Genomic DNA, 21,560 nt, shown 5'->3' with positions numbered 1-21,560 from the left:
CCTTTACTTTGAGGAGGGACTAGGAATCCTGAGAGGCAGCTAGGTGGCGCCAGAGTGCTCAGAGCACTGGGCCCGCAGTCATAACACCAGCGTTCAGATAACTAGCTATGGGACCCTGGGCAAGTCACCTAACCACCATTTGCCTCAGTTTCCTCAACTGTAAAATGAATCGGAGAGGGAGATGGCAGACCATTCCAGTATCTTTGTCAAGAAAACCTCAAATGAGGCCATGAAAAATCACACAAGACTGAAAATAAGTACAACTAAAAAGAATTCTCAGTACCTGGATACAAAATGAATATCGTCCGGACAAAATGCAACATTTAACACCCAGGATGCGTGGCCACTCAGCGTGCCAGCCAAATTTGCATGTTGTCTGTTAAAAGAGAAACAGATTTAAAGCAAATGAAAATACATTCCGAGTAAAGATTGTAAGTATAACAATTTCAATTGATTGATCAGCCTGACAGCCTTAGGAAGACTCTGGAAACTGCCCAGATCGCACTTTTCTATAAAAATATTACACTATTGCAGAACAAAATTAAGTTGAATTTCTGCAGCCCCACAACACACAGAAGTCTCTGTGATTACACGGAGAGTCAGGGCGGTGGAACAGAACCGGGTCAGAAGCACCACAGTTCACATACTGGGTCGACTACTTACTAACAGCAACGTGATCATGGTTGGCCCAAAGTCCAGAAGAACCTCAGACCCACGCTCACTGTCTGGTCACTGTGGGGCTCTGCTTTCTTCTTTCCGTGACCATGGTGCAACCTCTGACCGACGACCTCTACTTCTGTGACACCTCTCTTACTCTCCCACACTCATCAAAGATCCTATCTGCACCTCTTTGGCCATCGGTTTTCTAATCTGTTGAATGACACTACTTCTACATACTGCTCAGGGCTGGCTTAGGGATTGGAGAGAATAATGCCTGTGTAGTATGTTTCAGAAACCCTCCTTGAAGCCTCGTGTTAGTGTGATGGTGACCCTCGGTTCCTGAAGGCAGCCAGCTCTAGCAGGTTCTACCAAGCTGGGAGGGCTTCAAATACAGTCCTCCTAACAGACTGTACCTGCCGTCCAAGGACCAGCCTACCTAAGCACAGTGAAACTCCTCATGGGGACACTGGGGACCACGTGGGGAATTCCTTGGTGCCGCCACAATCCATGAGGCCTCTGGTCTCACGCAGGTCCCTTCTGCCTCCGGAATAACAGTGGCAGCACAGCAGAAAACAAGGCAGAGCTGGGAATCACTGCTTCTGGATCGTCTACAAACATTAACTGATAACAATCTCAATGTGGAATCTCCATGTCCAAAATGTATGACACACAACACCAGGGGAAATTAGCCATATTAATAATGACAGTCTTATTATAAGTTGAACCAGAAAATACAGGGAAGTTGCAACACCCTGAGGAACAGAGAAAGGCGCGGAGAAGTCGGCGTTTCAAAGACAACGCACACGATTTACTGCAGTGCTTGATCGCCTCGTCTTACGATGCTCGTAAAAAGTAAGAGCCAAAGGTCAGCATGAGGATAAACACTCTTACAACGGCAACAACCCCTGGCGCAAGACGCATAGAAATTTTACACAAACGTCAGCAAGGTTTTCCGAACCAAGGTAAAAGACACACCCGTTCTGAGTGATTTCAAAGCTAAGGTGGACATACCGGGATGCTGGTGAAGAAATACTCTGGAAAGGATAGTTCAAGATTAAGAAATGAAAGAAAATGAACATTTACAGACTATTCAGAAGTCTCAAGAATACGTGACTAAATTTTCTCCAAGAGAGTCAGAAGGCACTGGAGGTGAGCACTGAATACATCAAAAAAGAAAAAGAAAGCGAATACGTCTTAACAGATATGACTGTTTACTGACGTGAGAATAATTTCAAGATCAGTTTGTGGGCACTCAACCATTAACTCAAGAGCAAAGGTCAAAAATCACTGCCTTGTGTGAAGAAAAAACATAAGGAGTCAAGATGACCCTTTGCAATTACAGCAGCTCCAGTCTTACCTATTAAAACAAAACAGATAAAAGACATTGATAGGTACAATCACCATTTTCTATAGAAGTTTAACTTCTGTAAAGCAGTTCCCACAATGAGGAAGCCAAAGGGTCTAGAAACCAAAAACACTTGATTTCCTTGCTAAGTGGAAAAAGGTGGTGATCACTGGCTTAAAATATAACCTCCTTCACAATGGTAAGAGGATGATGATGTGAGATTATAAACAGTATTGGTCCCCAAACAGCAATAGGCAGTGAAAGGAGAAGGCCTCAACTAAGCCAGGTCAGCCAAAGACCATTTATAGATAAAACTGGAAAGATGAGAAAGAGACAAAAAAGGGCACAAGAGATCTGCCAGCGCTGCTTGCTGTAACAGACTTTTTGTCACTGATGATACTAGAACCTCTACATCTGGACTCAAACACCTCCCTGCCTATGCTCCAGAAGAGGAAGAAGAATCACACCAAAGGAGATGGGAAGAAGAGGTGGACCAGACCAAATAAGACCAGAAAAAAAATCCGTGTTAGAGTTGACAAAATTTTGAGAACACCGAGGGATTTTCAACATAGCCGAGTAGAAAAGGTACCCAAGAAGTAGGGAAAAAAACCAACAAATGGCATTATTTAAAAATGTACGGGAAAGAACATTAATAACTGCCAACCTGTATTTATTTTCACACATCTCCAAAAACTTTATAAAAACATTATATGCATCACGTGTGCTTGTGTGTACGTGTGTGTGTGTGTGTATGTAGCATGTATATAGTCTAAATATGTAGGAACTATCTCTATATCAAAGTCATCCTTGATGAAAATGAGAAAGGAAGTGGTCTTTGACAAATGATTTTTGACAGCAGACATCATCAGAGTCATACAAATGACTAAAAGTTACAGAGAATACATGATCCCACTGTGTATACTGATTATATTTGACCTGGCAGAACAAAAAAATAGGCTTGTAGACTTCTCCAAAAAGTTATAGTCCTTGAAGATGTTAAAATCATGAGACTCCTTGATACCAAGCACCAAAAAGATAATTCTGTTCAGTAATCTTGATGATAAATATCAAGTGAGAAATATAACAAAGATCTCTCTATGGTCACCGATGGTGTTCTTCATTTTCATGAAGGATGTGGAAGAAGGATTTCCTAGAGATCTGGAGTTCTTAATCTTGGTTCTAGAACAGATTTCAGGAGTGTCAAGTGAATCTGGATGAGAAAAAAAACCTCTATCTTTATTTTCACTAACCTCTAACTAAAATTTAACATTTCTTTGAATTACGGATTTTAAAATTTACAGTTATTCTGAGGAGGGGTCCATAGGCTTCACCAGCCTGCCAAGGGGGTTTGTGGCACATAACAGGTGAAGGTCTCTCTCTCTCCATGATAAGATTCTCCAGCTGCTCCTGCTCATATATGACACTGCGCTATAATTACATCAAGGCCCAGAATATTAGAGGGCCTCTGCAGTGAGATCCAGAGAGACTCAAAAGAGACACAGCTAACAATCCACACAGGGAGAACCAAAAGGATGTAGAACGTCTACTGCACAGACTCGGAGGTCTAGCTGGAGGACAGCGCATGGAGCTATCTATCAGTACACAGATCTTCAACAAAGAGTGTGGGGCAGAGGGGGCTACAGGGAGGCCTGTGTGCAGTCACTAAATTGTACACCATATTCATTGATTCTAGCTGATCCCTGACAACTAGACGCAACTCGGGGGTAATTCCTAACCAAATAAGGAGCAAGGCAGATCACAAAAGATTGAAATACAATTAGAGGTGGGAAAATATTTGCATCAAATATCACCAATATAAGTCTAACATCCAAATTAACAAAACATAGACCACAAGACACATTTCCCAAGTAGTCAAAAGATACGAATGAACATTCTTCTTAAAAGATTTTCAAATTAATAAATGTCCACTCCAAAAATCACTAAATACTAAGCGAAATCTAAGTCTAATAACTCTGAGGTTTCAGCTTTCTGCGTGCAAATTGGTAAAGATGAACAAAAGACGGAGACAGTGGGTGCTAGAGGAGGCTTGGCAGCTAGGCTCACTGAAACATGGATGAGCTATGACAAGGTGCAACCGATCTATAGTGCAAGCTGTCATTGTTCAAGAAAGTGATTGAACTGCCCGTAATTCTCTGACCCAGAATTCTTACTTCCAGGTATCTACCCCAAGGAAATAAAAAACAGAAACAAAGATTCAATATGTAACAAAATTGTCATGGCAGTACTCTTTGTGGCAAAATAAATAAATAACTAAAATAAAACTAGTAACAAATTAGGCAACTTGGGTAATGGCTGAAAAAACCCCCAGAACAAGATGATTATCATGGAATACTACTGTGCTGTAGAAAATGACAAATACAAGGATTTCGGAAGATTTATCTGACAAACACAGAAGGAAATAAGGAGAACCAAGGGAATAAGAGATACGACTACACCAATGCAAATGAAAAGAAAAAGAAGAGCAATGGGAAAACCAGTGAAGTTTCCAGAGACGAGACGATGAAACTCAGCTGGGACAGAGCTGGGATGGGGGCAGAGGGACACCACTAGGGAATACACAAGGCGTCTGCAGCGAATGCTTTTCTTAAATTGTTATCCTTTGTCAGGGGGGGTGAAGGGGGAGAAATAAAGTTCAATTGAGAAGGGAAAGGAAGCAAAAAATATCTACGATATGAAAACTGTCTTTTAAGATCTACATTCTTTCAATGGTGATTACTGGCTATGAATCATGGAACACAGACTCTGAAGAATCAAAATTGAGAATTACCCAAAGAACAAGAATATTAGCAGGTTGTTGTCACATTACCAATGATGACTCATGGCTAAGAAGAGGCATACAGATGTCATTCAGGAAATGATGGCCACACAGTTAAGACTGAGGGAAAACCGAAGGAGGGTTGTCCTGGGACCCACAGCACATTCAGAGGTCTCCAATGTGGTTAGGTTCATCTATGAAGTGTTTGTGGAAGGACATGGGCAAGAATCACACGGGGGAAGAAGACATGGATGGGGTCTACTCTGCACTGCTGGAGAAGCAGCCACATGAAACAGGCCACAAATCTACTGAAATACATAAAACCTTAGGTAAAAATGTAAGCTTCTGCTACATCAGAAGAGTAGATAGTGTTGAATGTGTAGTCAAAAAGAACTGAGTTAAGCCCCTGCCTACAATTACTCACTGGCTTGTGTAACCTCTATAAAGTGGGAATAGCTGCTTAAGGACTTTGTAAACAGTTACAGCACTATAGAAATGTCAGTTATTATTATTATTATTATTATAAAACACTAGAGCTGGAAGGGACCTTCAAGGTGATCTAATCCCAAGGAGAACTGTGCCAGTGAGAAAACCAAGGCCAGACTTGTTCCCAGCCCCTAAGTGAGCCAGGACTGGATTCTAGGGCTGGGGCCCTTTCCAGCCTGGTTCATGTCTGAATAAGGCACTGGCAAAAAACACTCTCTTCAAATAGGGTGGAGGGATATTCTATTCAATCTTGAACAAGACAGGCTGAATGACTACTTTTACCATCAAATGAAGGCTATTATCACTCCTTTTTCAAAAATCAAAGAAAAAGTAATCAGTGATGATAACAAGAGCACAAATACAAAACGTGAGCCAGTGAGCACCTTATCAATGAGTTCCAACTCTTTTTTCTGGTTTGGCAACAGAACATTCACTCACTCACTCATTTATGAAATACCCACCATGTGCAAAGCACCAGGCTCATGCTGGGGATAAAGGAAAGGCCATGACATGTACCATCCTGCTCAAGTAGCTTTTAATCAAATCGGGGAAGGAGGGCAGGAAGCAAGCAAACACAAGTAACTCTGAAACAAGGTAAGGAAGATTAGCATATGATCAAAGGTGAAATGTGCCAAGACAAAATGTCCAGACAAAAGATCAGGAAAAATGTGAGGAGAGAAAGAGCTCCCTTCAGCCAGAGTCAAGGAGGCAGCAGAGGGCACCGGGACAGGTACTGTGGACTGGGCCAGACTTGGCTGAAGCAGGACACTCACAAACCGTCTAACAGTGAACCAAAGAAGTGTACGTAGCCAGAGCGTGAAACACTGCTCAGCAAGGCTGCTTCCGCCAGCCCCCGTGCTCTCCTGCCATGGTGATGCACGAGCATCAGGAAGGAGGAGCCTGGCAAGGACTTGGTCAGTGACTGGCTGGGGAAGAGCGATCCCTGGCATAGAACATGAGAGAAGAGATGACCCTGATGTAACCAGCCTCAAGGTCTAGAAGACTGCAGACCCATCACCAGAAACAGAAGTCTAGGGGGAAGAATGAGTTCAGTTTCAGGCTTCCTGCCCTTAAGGCACCAGCTGAAAACATAGGAAGGCCAGAAGTCCACACCCTTTAGAGCTGCAAGGGCTCTGGGGCACCATTTATTCTGATCTCACGCTGCAGCTACAAGCAGTGTGGTGTGGTGAAAAGGCCTCAGGACTGAGATAAGGGAGATCTGGATTACCGCCCCGGCTCCGGGGCACATCACACTCCCTTCCTGGACTTCCGTTCCCTTAACTGTCAAATAAAAAGATGCGCCTCGGGTATTTCTGAAGTCCTTTCTGGCAACCCACCCCATGACTTTAGGACAGAACTTCGTGCCATCCACAAAACGTCTAGAATGTCTGTGAGGAGCTAGTCAGAGACTTCTGTGCTGGCCAGGGTATACAACATCAGTGCTGGGCTTCCTTCTCAGTCTGAGATTCTGGGACACTTCCAGGATAAGATAAGACACTTACCTAACCAAGACAAAAATCCTCAACTCTCAAAAGGAGAAAAAGAGGGTGGTCTTTGGAAATGGCTCCAATATCATAGGTAAGAACACTGAATTATCCTACTCTTTGTTACTGGCTAGTGAGGGATACTTTGGGTCAAAGGTTCACATTTTGACCCTACACTCTCTTCATTTCAAAGTCTGATAAAACTCGCCATCACCAATATGGGACTCACTATCTGTATAATACCAATGAAGAAGAAGAAAAATAAAAACAATTAGAAATATAAAGATTTGTAAAAATAAATCCATTTGAAGGCAGTTAAATGGCACAGTGGGTAGAACGCTGGACCTGGAATGAGGAATGCCTGGGTTTAAATATAGCCACAGACACTTACTAGCTGTGTGACTCTGGGCAAGTCATTTAACCTGTCTGCCTCAGTTTCCCCATCTGTAAAATGGAGATAATACCACCTATCTCCCAGGGTTGTTTTGAGGACAAAATGACACATCATTTGTAAAAAAAACCTACGCAAACTCTAAAGAGCCCTACAAATGCTAGCCATTATTAGTACTGCCTCATAAGCCAGAGAAATGCAGTGAAAGATAAATGTGAGTAGGCTGCAACAAATAACCAACAAGGAATCATGAAGGAGACCAGAGTAAAAGAGTTTTTAAAAAGAAGCATGTAAGCGAACAAGATGAGTTAGTCATATGGTGAGAGTGAGAGAAAACTAAAGCTCAGCTGCTGTTTCTTGATGGCCTCTCTACTATGCTGGGAAAGAAGGGAGGGCCTCACCTATTAGCTGGATAACCTGGGTGAGAGTGCTGAAGGCTACAGACAAGAGCCGCACAAAATGGGCAGGTGTGGGTGGGAACGGCCATGCCAAGGAGATCGCAGAGCCATTTGGATATTTAAGTGATAAGAAGGAGAAGAATGCTCATTATTCATTAACCCTGCCACACAGCCTATCCCCAAAGTCTGAAGACAGGGGAAGTAAGGGGAGAAAAGGGCATCCTCAGTCAGGAATTCCGAAGGTCCTCCCGCTCAGATGACAATCCATATGCTCCAATGTGTTCCAACGTACAAAGGGCTTGGCCCACAGAACTGATCCCGACAGTCAAACCCTTGCCGACTGACCGAGGCATTGCATGTGTTCACCATAACGCTTTCATTGGAAACAGCAACTTACACATCATAAATCTTAATGTAGCCATCATCTGAAGCCGTGACAAGTAGCTGTGAATCTGGGGAGAAGGTCAAAGAGCGGATGGGCATTGCATGGCCTGAAATTTAGAATAGATACTATTAATCTGGGAGAAGAAATTCCACTGACCGAGGCTCTGCTTCTTGAGACGGTCCTCCTCAGCTGTCCGCTGGCCAATTCCTGGCGCTGCTGCCAGGGTGTCCCATGGGACACACAGAACCTTCTCGCCCCGACCTGTTCTGCCTTAGTAGTTCTGCTCCACTCCCACCCGAGCACCACCATGTTTCAGCCAACACAATCAGTGTTCATCACTCCATCAAGCTTCATCTGGATATCACTGAAATCGTTATCTCCTGGGTTTCCAAATACAAAACTCATTCGCCATCTAGCAATACTGTTATCTAAAGAGATGACTGGATCGCTGACACAGCATGGCTTCTGTATATGTGCAAAGACACATACCTTCAAGCGTATGGAGAAGTTTTCCAGTTGCAATATCAAAAATATTAATGATTCCATCTATGGCTCCACTAGCCAGATACTTCCCATCAGGACTCTGCAAGAGGGCATTGACATAGTAACAGCTGACATTAATAGAGGCCTGTGTGGGAACAGTGCACTACATATACATATACACCTACACAGACATTTAGATATACATATACACAGGCACATACATATAAAATTTCATCTGAACTTTAGTGGAATGGTCTTTTACTCACTCTAAAACAAAAGAAATATAAATACTCTATAGCCACCACTGGTAAATAAAAGCAATCCTCAAGCATTTAAAAAACAAAATTAGAGCAAAGTGATAAAGTAGCAGTGAAGGGGAAAGCAGAGAGAAAAAAGCAAAGCAGCAGAAAGCAAAGAGGATGGGTCCAAAAGCAGCCAGCACCTCACCAGCACTATCTAGGCAGGGGAGAGGGGAGGGAGCAGGGTTTGAGGTGCTCCAGACACCACCAGAGCCAGGGAGCAATACCCACCTTACCCCCAACCCTGGGACAAAAAGCAGATGCCACCGTTACTATCCCAAGCTGCCCCCAATGTTGGGAGGGAGAGCAAGGAAGGAGGATTGGTGGAAGGTCACTGGGGGGGGAGGCAACCTGTAGACACTCTGAAATAAGAGCTCCAAACAGCAAGAAACAACCACTAAAGCTTTATTCCTACTACATCTTCCATTCCTCCATCCTAACAAAGAGGCCAGAAGCATCTAAGAACAACCACTACAACTCCACCCCTAACACACATAGGCTAGACCAGGGGTGGGAAGCCTGAGGCCTTCTAGATCCTTAAGGGCAGCCTTTGGACTGAGTCCAAATTTTACAGAACTAATCAGTTCCCCATCCCTGGGCTAGAAGAATACAAATCAATGGGTGGAGTAGGGTGGGGGCTCATTTTAAATCCAGCTGCCTCTGTATTAAAAGGAAAAAAAGTCCATAAAAACAGTAAATGGCAGGAGCTTACCTGATATAACAAACGAGTCAAAGAAATACTTCGATTTGAAAAAAAAAATTTACGTAAAAAAAGAACCAAGAGACAAAACTAACACAGAAATGCCAGCTGAATCAGCACCAGAAATGACAGAACACAAAAAGGTCACCTAACTGGGTAATAAATATATTAGTGGAATTAAGAGAAGGTGCTAATTCTGCCAAGAAAAGCAAGGGAAGAATGAAAACAAGTTACAAAAATGTAAAGCAATCCACAAGAATGAAAAATGTTAACAGAAGTAGCAGACAAGCAGGATAAATGTTGGTCATACAAAGAGTGCCAGAGAACGTGGCCATCCAGGGCCTGAGCGTCAGAGTCACCACCATGTCACCCTGCAAACCTATATCACAAAGTTTCCTTTAAGACCTCTTGCTGACTGTTGGCCCAGGCCTAATGTGCCCAGTGCTGCACCTAAACAGACCTAGGGAATAAATCTCACCCAATGTATATACTGTACTTGTATAGCAAAACGGGAGATGAGAAGAAACCTGCAGTGAAAATAACCAAAAGGAAGTTAGGGCCCAGGACTGAAAGGATCACTTACGTAGGCAATGCTGAGGATGAATTTCCCTCTTGTATCCAACGAGTATTCCTTTTTCCCAGTCTCAACACCAAAAATGTTTACTTTGCCCACATGGCTTCCTGTAGCCAAAAACTGGGAATCAGGTGAAAAAGCCAAGGACCAGGCATCCACTGTAAAGGCAAAGGAGAACAATTACTGGGATTGTTTCATGGTCTTCCGGCCTGCTGTTCTTTTGGCTTGGTTTTTTTTTTAAACTAAATTATACATTTTTGCATTACAAAATTTAACAAACCGTTCACCATTTGTTGTTTTACACAAGTCACTGTTTGATGCATTTTATAAATTCCATAACTCAGCTTTCAATTCTCATATTTTGCTTCCATAAATATATTTCACATGCTTATTTGCAGATACGGTTTCCAATCCTAACCCCAGGCACATTCTGGATAAGACCATCTATTTCTCAAACTTCTGGTTCTGAGCTTGGAACCTGGAATGTCACTACTGCTTAGTGAATACTCAAACCTCGTACCATTATTCAACAGAGAGTCTATGGTCCATGAGATGAGTTGCTGTAGCTACTAAAGGGAACTCAAATCAGTTCAAGTATCTGTTGCGTGCCTACTTCATACAGACCCTGTGCTGGGCAATGAAAGACACCAGGATAATTACAACAAAGTCTCTGCCTTCAAGAAGCTGAGTCACCAGAACACTCAAACGGTCTCTTCAAAAAGACCAGGGCACAGGCACAGCCCTAGATCCCAGCACATTTCTTTCATAATAAAAAAGACTAATAATCATGTTTCTTGGCAATGACCCACCAGCACTAGGTAAAACTACCCTGCGCTGCTTTTGTAACAGTCTAACCGAACAGAATGTAATTAAGCAGCGATGAAATTTCACACTCCTCCCTCACTGTGGAATGAAGGTCAGGCTTGCACCATCCACTCCCCAGGGCAGGGGGAGAAAAGTGTTTGATCAACTTTCCAAAAGCAACCACTGACGCCCCTACTGTGTGCATGAAAGGCAGCGGTGTTCATGGCTGAATAAAGCATGACTCTTTCCATGATATGCAGGCAGCTGCAGGAAACTTCACTAATCCAAGTGAGTCTGAGGGAGGGCTAAGCATCCTGAAGCAGGTAAGGATGGGAGATTAGGACACACAAAAGGAATTACTTTGGCACTGGGAATGTGCACTTTCCGATCAGTCATCAATTATACAAAACACTTTTATAGATAACTAAAGGAAATATTGCAAAGAGCTAAAAATCACACAAAACATTTGCTCGATGAGGCCAGAGATTTGCCCTATCAGAATTTCTATGAAACTCTGTCTCTTCAGCAACAGCCTGCCTTTATCTTGTGCCAAAAAAAAAGAAGCAGCTCCCTCTTACCTGGGCCAGCATCGATAGACTTCATCTGTTTGCCATTTTCCAAATCCCACAGACGAATATGAGCATCAAGAGAACTGGACGCGGCGATGGCCCCAGTCTGACTGATGTCCACTGACACCACACCCAACTGATGGCCCTCCAGACTCCACTGTAACTCCAGCTTCTCATTTTTCCTTCAACAAGAGGAAAGGGGGAAAGTGGTGAAGGTGAAATGGCCATTTAATACTTCACCTGAGGTCCATCGAGTGACAGAACACAAACATTCTGGATGTCCGTTCTGCATAACTAATCATTTCCATGAGACACAATCAATCATAGGAAGGAGCTGAGCTGGACAAGCATGAACACGAAACTAAGCAAAGAGCAACAGTGTCTGCTGTCCACGGACCAGCAGACGGCCACTAAGTGGCTGCCACATGGCAATACATAAAAGAATATGACAACAATTATAATAGTGGACACTTCTGTGTGGCATTCCGACTTACAAGGAGCTTCATCTCATATTATCCCAATAGCAAGTGAGGGAGGGAGGATGGGAAGGATGAAGGAAGGGAGGGAGGAAAGGAAGGGAGGGGAGGAGGGAAGAAGGAAGAAAGGAAGGGAAGGAAGGAAGGAAAGTCTTTCTTAAATGTTTCACTGATGCACGTCGTTGCATCAGTGTCACCTTCCCATGACTATTCCCTCCCTCCTAACAAGGGAGTACTGTCAAGCCAAACAGATGATCACACTGGCCATGTCTCACAACATGAGCTTTAGTTTGCACCTACAGTCCATGTGGTACAGTGGAAAGCACTGGCTCTTGAGTCAAAGCACGTGAATTCAAATCCTGTTTCTGACATGTACTACCTACATGACCTTGGGCAAGTCACTCTGCAGACCTCAAAAGTTAACTTATTTAGAACAAAAGAGGGTTTCACTATACGGTCTCTGGGATCCCTCCTGACTCTAAAGCTATGATAATCTATTGAGGCACGGAGGAACAAGGATTTATTAAGCACCTACTATGTGCCAAGCACATTACAACTATTCTCTCATTGGAGCCTCCCAACCACTTTGAGGTAGGTGCTGTTATTATTCCCATTTTACAGCTAAGGAAACTGAGGCAGACATCAGCTAAGTGAGCTTGCCCAGGGCTACACAGTTAACAAGTGTTGTAGGTCTCTTGTTCTTACATGCGTGTATCAAATTCTCTAGACAGTTTAAACACTGGACTTTCATAAGAGATCTGTTTCAAAGAACGGATCCAGAGGCCGCACAGCACAAGCCCTTCATTTTAGAGCTAAGGTCACTGAGGCCTGTAATATGTGTCAAAGCACATATATTTCTGTATATTTCAAATATCTGACCTTCATCAGACAAGTTATTTCAAAGATTTTTTTTAACCATTAACTGCTTCTACATCTAGCCGCATTATTGTGTTCATGCAAAAGCTCATCTATTTTATATGATCGAAACTGTTCACTTTGTCTTCTTCAGTAACAGCCAGCTGGCATTTATACGGCACTTTAGGGTTTCCGTAACACTTTACATGTTACGTCATTTGAGCACCGCTACCCCTTGGTTTGGTTAGGAATCCTCTCCCTAGCCAGTTTTACGAGGTGCCTTTTTCCATTATCCTCTAATTATTTTTTTTTAAACAAAGGCATCCTTTATACTTGGGTTATTTATCTACTCAAAGCTTTTCAGGGTAAATTACTGTATAAGATCAGTGACATAAGCTTCAATTGTGCCCAGCTGCTTCCCAGTCTTTTTCAACAGTTTATCATGAATAGAACATCCTGTTCTTAGCAGATGCTCCCCTCAGATTTACCAAACAGACACTGAGGCTTGATTGCTTCGGGATCTTGCTTATCCTAGTCTTACTTGACTCAAATGACAAATGTTTCCATTTTTTTCTTTGAATCTCAAAGATTCTTTAACTGGTCCACCCTCTCACCAGCAAATAACAACAGGTACCATTTTGGAGCTCTTTGAGACCGGCAAAGTTCTTTACAAACAGCATCTCATTTTTGTCCTGAAAATAACCCTGGCAGGTAGGTGCTATTATTAGCCCCATTTTTCAGATGAGGGAACTGAGTCAGACAGAGGTTAAGTGACTTGCTCAGGAAAACGGTAAGTTGCAGAGGCCAGATGTGAATTCACACTTCCTGACTTTATGTCTGGTGCTCTGCAACTGCACTAGAGATAATTTTGCTTATGCTTACACCTCTAATTTGTTTTCCTTCTTTTATTGCTATAGCAAGCATTTCTAAAACTAAATCAGATAGTAAAAGTGGCAGTGGTCATTCTTACTTTACTCATCATCTTACTGGAAAGGCCTCCCCACTCCCTAAATGCTAGCTCTTGGTTTTAAACAGGTAATATCTATCACATTAAGGAAAGGTACAGTTATTCCTATGATTTTCAGTGTTTTTTTATATAAAATTATCTTGTCAAAGGCCTTTTCTTCATCTATGGATGACTGTTATTTCTGTTATTAACACAATCTGTTACGATTGAGGTTTTCCAAATGTTGAACCTTCCCTGCTTTTCTGAGATAGATCCAGCCTCTGTGGTAAGAACTTATTCAATATTTTTACATCAATATTCATTAGATTGAGAGACTCTATAATTTTCTCTCTCTCCATTTTGGCTATCAGGCTTATATTTGTTTCACAGAAGGAATTTGGTAAGGTGAGGTGTTATCTATTTTTGTAAAAAATGTATGTAATAAAGGAGCTAATATTTGATAGAATTCACTTGTGAATCCATCCTGGCCACCCCTTAGCTTTTTCCTTTGGGAGTTAACTTATGGCTTGTTTGATTTGTTTCTGAGATTGGGTTGTTTAAATGTTCTAGTTCTTATCTTACTAATCTGAATTGGATATTTTTATAAATGTTACTCCATTTAAGTTTTCAGCTTTGTTGGCATATAATTAGCCTTACATATGGTTTTGAGCAATTTCCTTGATTTCTTCTTCATTATGGATTCCCTTTTTCATCTTGATTTTGGTAATTTATTCCTCCTCTTTTTAAAAAAATCAAAGTAGTTAATGGTTTTACTATTATTAATCATTTCCGAAAAAAAAAATAGCTTGAAGTTTTTACCAACTCAGTCATTTTTTGTTTTCAATTTTGTTTCTTCTTTGATTTCTACAATATCTTTGCACATTTATCTGAGTTCTTCATTTGATGATTTTTCTATTTCTTTAAGCTGTATGCTCCTTTTTCTCTTTTGCTGATTAAAGTGTTTTGAGATATACATTTTCCCCTCAGGTTTGTTTTGACTGCATCCCCAAAATATGGTTAAATGCCAGAGAGCAGGTGAAAACATCTTAATGATCTGTATATGATAAAGGCCATTAGAACGACTTTTAAACTTACACGCGGAAAGGTATAAGGCTGGAAGAACATCAGCTGTCCCTCCTTTCCTACAACTCAATATTTTCCTGATTACAACCACTGGTTTGTTTTTTCAGTAGTTGTAATTGTCTTTTTTTTTTTCCTAAGCAATAAACGTTTCTTTGATTAATCTATTTCTTTGATTAATCTATCCCAGCTCCCTCCACATACATACTCCGAGAGCAAATTGAAAAACAACAACAGCAAACAAAAACAAAGATATCACAAATCCCTCAATACAGATCCACATAGTTTGGTAAAACAAATTCCCACATACACATAAACGTATATCTCTTTTTGCAACTTAAATTCACCACTGCTGAAGCCAAAAGAAAAAGATCCTGTAACCTGATGAGAACTCAAAAACTTCATTTATGAAGCATTAGCTCCTAGAAAAATCAACTTACCATTTCCACACTTTGACTAGATCATCCAAGGATCCTGATACAATCATTTCAGAGTTCTCTCTTTGATTCATCCCCCAGGCAACTGACCAGATGGCATCATCATGAGCTAGGGCAGGGAAAAATGATTATTCATCACAAGAGGGTGAGTCATGAGGTGATAAAATGCTTCAAGCACAAGAACTCAAAAAGATATCTGTTATGATGGGGAGTCCTCAGGCAGAGTGAATATCCACAACAAATGAAATCACAAATCTTTGAGATACTAAAGTATGTTTCAATCACATGTTTATAAAATTTATACATCTAGTTCTATACCTCCATTAATGAAGGGGTTTGGAGTATTACCTTTCTATTCAAACAAAAACATTAAAACAGCCTTAAACTGCAGAACAGAACATTGGCAGGAGGGGGGCAGGGAGAAGAGGTGGCAGCTGGAAAGTTCCCTAGAAATCATGAAACCCAGCCCAGTGGCACAGAGAATGTCATACACTTACAGATCTTCGACGGATTAAAATATTATCTGCCCAGAGCTATCTTTTCCAGACCAGACCTGTGATTTCATTATTATAGGGAACATCTAGTGAGGAATTTTTTCTCCCATTGCATAGCCACACTTTCTTTGCAACTTAAAAAGATGCAGAGAGTTGCTGGCAGCAGAATGAGCCTAAGTGACTTGTCCAGGGTCGCCGAGTAAGGAAGTAACCCACAGGATCTGAACTTGGGTCTGCCTCAGAGGCCCACTTGCTACCCACTACAGCATGCTGCCTCCAGTACCATCACATCACTTGGGTAAATATTTCAATCTGTGGGCTGGAGGCTCTAGCTGTCTGGGACAGTGCTAGAGGTCTTTGACAAACTGTATTTAACATCAGAAGACCTAAGTTCTAGTCCCATCTCTAACACTAATTTGTTGTGTGATCATGGGTAATAACCATGTAGTCAAAAAGGAATTTACATCTGATGCCTAAAGACGAGCCTGGTTAGGTTTAGAGAGAGAGGTTCCACATGAGGCTGGCTGAAGGGTACTGAATTTTTTCAATCATAGCAAGTGATCCAATGTATGGCTTAAAAACACACAAGGCAAAGTAAAGATGGGCTCAGGAACTGCAGCTCTGCAGAACAAGGAACTTTTAAAGCTGTTGCTTTCTGATGAGAAATGAAGGGCCAGAAGACAGTGTTTTCATACCTTGTTCTTGTTTGAAGAGAATGCTATACTGAAAAAAGAAGAGTAATCACATTACACAATTGGTCAGAGCTCAAAAACAGACCTTCTCTCTCCACCCCCTCCTCCCTCCCACAAAATTTCCACAGGAATCTTCCCTGACTGCCCCTTGTCCAGACTCTAAACTCCACTAACAATCTCAGACTGTCTTGGGCCACAGGAACAAAGATCTGGAACCAGAGGAGCACAGAGGCTTCCCAGACCAACAGACAAGGTACAGGGAGGTCACCTTTTACACACAGTAAAAAAGGTGCCGCCAGCAAAGAAACTGTTATCTTTTGGTGTGTTTATCTCATTTCACCTCAACTACATAACTTTAAAAGGTCAGGAGCATACTCTTAGACATTTTTATACCACCTTCACATGGCCTTGCAAAGAGCAAATGACTTGTTCAGTTGTTTCTGTCCCGTCTAACCCTTTGTGACTTCAGCTGGGGTTTTCTTGGCAAAGATGCTTAGTGGTTTGCCATTTCCTTCTCCAGCTCATTGTACAGATGAGGAAACTGAGGCAAACAGGGTTAAGTGAGTCACCCAGCTGGGAAGTAACTGAGGCCACATTTGAACTCAGGTTTTCCTGACTCCAGGCCTGGCGCTCTATGCACAGAGTGGGCACTCGGCCTCCAAGCATCCCTGCTCCCAGACCAGCCCCCTGCCTGCCCACCTTCGATCCCCATTCCCCAAAGTACTGTGCGTATGCGGCGCCTCTTGAGAAGGCAAGCCTCCCGAGGGCAGGGAACGTTTCACTTTTATCTCTGCAAGGCCCAGGACACTCAGGAAGCTCCGCAGCCTGAGCCGAACCCGGCTATACGCCCAAGGCCGCCTCCACGCTTACCTGGACACTCATTTCTTCAGGCCGGGATGAACGGACATGGGCAGATGTTCTGTGGAGGAAGCAGGCTTTAGCTGGGGTGGGCCAGGCCTCTGATGGACCCCATGACCAACACCGCCCACTCAGGCCTTCGTGCGTGTCAGACACGAAAGCATTCTCCCGGCACGCTTCAGGCCCAAGCGGCCTCGAGGGCTGGGGAGGAGCTCGCGGTCATCTACCGCGGCATCGTCCCCACAGAGCAGGCCCCTCCCGCCGCTCTTCACACAACCTGGAGGACCCCTTTTGCGGAGGGCCCGGGACCCGCCCAAGCCCCCGAGTTAGTGGGGGTCTGAGGCGGGCACGCTGTCCCCTGTACCCCCCGCGGCCTTCCCGAAGCGCTCCCCGCCCCGGAGAGCCGAGGCTCTCCGCTCCCACCTCCCCGGCGAGGGGAACCCTTAGGCGGGAAAGCCTCCGAGGCCCCTCCGGACAGACAGCCCGCTCCGGGCCAGGTCGGCCTGCCCCCTTCGCCGCGGCCCGCTTGGGTGCCTGCCGCGCCCCGAGAGTCCCCTAGTCCCTGCCTCACCGGCTCCGGAACCTCCTGCTCGGCCTCGGCCTCCCTTGCAGCGTAACCGCTCTCAACCTCTTCCTCGGCGACAGCGGCGCCGAGTTATGACGTACGAGGGGCGCGCGGCGCGAGGTAAGGACGTCACGTCGCCGCGTGCGCGCCACGCGTCACTGTGAAGTCCGGTCGCCCCCTGCTGCGCTCAGGCGAAAAGGAAAGAAGGATAAGGCGACTCTCAGGCCACGCCTCCTACCCACGGCCACGCCTCTTAGATGGGCCGAGACTCCCCGCTGGGCTCTAAAGCAAAAGAGCCAAAGAAAGGAGGGAGAGGCCTCAGGCCACGCCCACTCATTATGGCCCCGCCTTTTCCGGTGGGCGCCGGAGGCGAGGAGATAGGAAGGGGAGGGAGGACTGGAAGGCTTTCAGGCCACGCCCCCCAACCTTGGTCGCGCCCAATCCGTCCGACTCCGCCCCCATCCGTACGGCCCCTCCCCTCCAGGCTAGGGATTCCTAAAAAAAAAAAAAACAGAAACAACTGAGGGGGGACCGAGGCTGGGAAGCGCGGAACTCACTTTTAGTAAACACAACAACAACGACGACAGCGAAACGGGCGTCTAGCCCCGTCCAGAGACTCTGTACGGGTGCGGGAAGCTTCCACCTTGGGAGTTTCGCACCACGCGCGTGGAATAGTCACGCGCGTCTCCGCGGGGGGAATGCCCTCAGCCTCTGCGTGTTATTTGTCTTGAGCTGCCTAGTCTAGTGCACGGAAGCAGAGAGTGGTCGATTTCACGTCTGTGATGTCAATTTCGTCTTTGCGACGTCGCTTGTCCACGCCCCCTGCTCTCTAACCACGTGTCCTCGTCACCCCGCACCTGGACTATTGCAATAACCAGGAGGTGGGTCCGCCTGCCTCAACCTCCACGCCCCAATCCGTCCTCCAAAGCGCAGGTTTGACTCTCCCACAGTCCTGCTCATCAAACTCCGGGGCTCTCTATTGCCTCCGGGAGCAAATGCAAAATTCTGTTTTGCAAAGCTCTTCGTGACGCTCCCTCCGCCTTTCCCGACTTCTTACACCTTACATCCCACGGCTCCGGGTGATCCAGCGACACTAGCTTCTTTGCTGTTCCTCCAACGAGATCGCCCATCTCCCGACTCCAGGCATTTGCTCTGGCTGTCTCCCACACCCCCAGTGCTCTCCCCTCCCCTCTCTGCCTTCTGGCTTTCTTCAGCTCCCAACTAAAAAACCCCACTTTCTATAGCAAGTGTTTCTCATGGCACCCGAAGGCAGAGACTGAGAGAGGGGTCTCTTGTGATCCTGTTTTTTGTTGTGTTCAAGAAAAGTAAATTACGGGGTAGGTAGGTGGCGCAGTGCATAGAGCACCAGCCCTGAAGTCAGGAGGACCTGAGTTCAAATGTGGCCTCAGACCAAACACTTGACACTTACCAGCTGTGTGACCCAGGGCAAGTCACTTAACCCCAATTGCCTAAAAAAAAAGAAAAAGTAAATTATGTTGTTATGCCCCCCCCCCCCGATGATTTTCTTCTGGCTGGAGAAAGGAATCCAAGATCTGCCTGGAGGGGTTACAGAGCCAAGGCCCCCTTTATTCTAGCACCTTCCCTGTCTTGATTATCTCCATAACATCCCTTATGCGTCTTGTTTGCACAGAATTGTTTTAATGCTGACATGTGACATGCATGAAGCATCTAGGTGGTTCAGTGGCTGCCCTTGGAGTCAGGAAGACCTGAGCTCAAGTCCAGCCTCAGATACCAGCAGTGTGACCATGGGAAAATCACTTAACCACTGCCTCAGTTTCTGCCTAAAACAGAGATAATAATAGTACCCACCTCCCCAGGTTGTTATAAGGATCAAATGAGATAATATTACTAAGTGCTTAGCATTGTGCCTGACACCTAGTGGGCGATATAGAAATGCTAAAAAAAAACCTATTACTATTATATTGTTGCTGTGGTTGTTTTCTCCCCCATTATACTGTGAGTTCCTTGAGAGCAGGGACTGTCTTTTGCCTTTCTCTGTATCCCAGCACTTAGGACAATGCCTTGCACACAGTAGGGGCTTAATCAATACTTTTTTTTACTTGACTTGATGTAAAGAGCCCAAGAATGGTAGCCAGGAGCTTGGGTTCTAATCCAGATTCCAATGCTGACTGAGGCAAATCACTCCCATAAATGAGACGCTAGATGGCACTGTGATCATAGCTCTGGACAAGGTCAGGAAGCACTTAGAATCTGGCCATGTAACCACTCAGTGACTCTGGGCAAGTCTCTGGACCCCTGTCAGCCTCAGTTTCCTCATCTGTAAAGTGGGGATGATAATATTAGCATCCACTTCATAGAGTTTAGAGAATCAAATATGATTAATATATGTGAAGGACTTTGTAAAGCTTAAAGCACTATATCAATGTTAGTTTTTATTTACCTCCCTGGACCTTGTTTTCCTCTTCTGTATAATAAAGAAGCCTGAAAGGATCACCTATAAGATCTGCTCCCCTGAAATGCCAAGGCTCTAAGTCAACATCAGCATTCTACGATGGAAAGAGCCCTTGATTTGGAGACAGAAGCCCTTGGTTCAAATCCTGACCCTCCCCTTAACTATGATAGCTGATCTTGGGATATCACCTTGTATCCGTGGGCTTCGGTTTCCATATATGTAAAACAAGGTGGGTGGACAGCAAAGGTCCCTTCTGATTCTGAATCTATGATATATGACCCTAACTTGAAACCCACAATCACAGAATCTCCCAGCTGGGAGGAATCTCACCAGAGCCAGACAGCTTTCAGCCACTATAGTATCAGAAGGTAGGTACTGTTCTAGGAAGATCACTCCCATATGTGGATAAAATATCTCTGAAATGGTCATGCTGGCCAATGAAATAATGTGAAGATAAGGTTAGAAAGGTCTTTTGGATCCCAGATTGTGGAGAGCATTGAATGCCAGACTAAGGCACTGAAGGTTTGTTTTATTGTTTTTGTTTTTAGCAAGAGTGGCATTGTTAAAACTGTCCCTTGGGGAAAATATTCAGTCAAGATTTATGAAGAATGAATTTGGAAAGGGAAAGGAGACAACTTAGGACACTATTAAGATAGGGGAACATAGCCTGAATTAAGGTGGTGACAGTGGATTTGGAGAGATAGATGGAGAAATGCTGAGGAAATAGAATTGGCCCTTCTTGGAAACTGACTGACCACAGAAAGTAAGAAAGGAGGGGAGGAGGCATAGGACAAATAATAGGCTTTTACTAATCGACTTTTCTTAAGTACTTACCCTGTACTCAGTGCTGTTAGTCTCTGATATAGCTGTTATGTAGATTGATAAATCCTTAGAATGGGAAGAAACCCTAGAGCAGGGGTGGGGAAACTGCTATAAAGATAATTTTGTCCATCCTCCTCTTTTGGCAGAAGAGGAAACGGAGGACCACTGAGATTAAGTGATGTGCCTAAAGTCAATAATCTAGTCAATACAACAGAAGTGCAAACCCAGGTCCTCTGACTCAGCGCAGGGCTCTCTCCACTGATGCCATAATTTCAAGGAATCTCTGTAGGACAGTAATAAGCCATGTTATGGAAGGGTTCTAGGCAGCAGCTCCTATAAAATACAGAAAAGGCTTGTCATGGTGTAAAACAAAACCTCTCCCCTCCTGAACCTTCAGGGAATGAATGAGTCATTTGGCCAAGTTTTCCAGATAGCACAGGGCACCCAAAAACTTGTCCAACAACCCTCTCCCCTCTTTGCTCCTCCAAGTTCTCATTCCCCATTTTTTTTTCTTGCCTCCTCCAAGATATTTCCTAGGTCGAAGCTC

At 44.1% G+C, this 21,560-nt stretch overlaps 1 protein-coding gene across 6 annotated transcripts in view; it reads right to left on the bottom strand.

Moving 5' to 3' along the window:
* Positions 1 to 18,524, bottom strand: part of SKIC8 (SKI8 subunit of superkiller complex) — a 40,948-nt gene extending 22,424 nt beyond the window's left edge. For 5 of the 6 annotated variants that reach the window (XR_002322270.2, XM_020975964.2, XM_078150768.1 and 2 more), the window contains exons 1-10: positions 18,315 to 18,524; positions 17,764 to 17,938; positions 17,205 to 17,253; positions 16,338 to 16,365; positions 15,152 to 15,257; positions 11,364 to 11,536; positions 9,991 to 10,139; positions 8,415 to 8,508; positions 7,938 to 8,031; positions 284 to 376 (exon numbers count right to left, since the gene is read on the bottom strand). Coding sequence is in view for 5 of the 6 variants with exons in the window: in XM_020975964.2 (XP_020831623.1) it covers positions 284 to 376; positions 7,938 to 8,031; positions 8,415 to 8,508; positions 9,991 to 10,139; positions 11,364 to 11,536; positions 15,152 to 15,257; positions 16,338 to 16,365; positions 17,205 to 17,216 (749 nt within the window). In the remaining variant the exon portion in view is untranslated. The remainder of the gene's footprint in view (positions 1 to 283; positions 377 to 7,937; positions 8,032 to 8,414; positions 8,509 to 9,990; positions 10,140 to 11,363; positions 11,537 to 15,151; positions 15,258 to 16,337; positions 16,366 to 17,204; positions 17,254 to 17,763; positions 17,939 to 18,314) is intronic. The other variant, XM_020975963.2, reaches the window with a different exon arrangement.
* Between the last annotated feature and the right edge of the window lie 3,036 nt (positions 18,525 to 21,560).

The sequence above is a fragment of the Phascolarctos cinereus genome, unplaced genomic scaffold (assembly GCF_003287225.1).
Source record: "Phascolarctos cinereus isolate Bilbo 61053 unplaced genomic scaffold, phaCin_HiC Scaffold_3;HRSCAF=262, whole genome shotgun sequence".
Classification (NCBI taxonomy): domain Eukaryota; kingdom Metazoa; phylum Chordata; class Mammalia; order Diprotodontia; family Phascolarctidae; genus Phascolarctos; species Phascolarctos cinereus.
The sequence above is the reverse complement of the archived record's forward strand: the minus strand, read 5'-3'. Positions and strand labels throughout refer to the sequence as shown.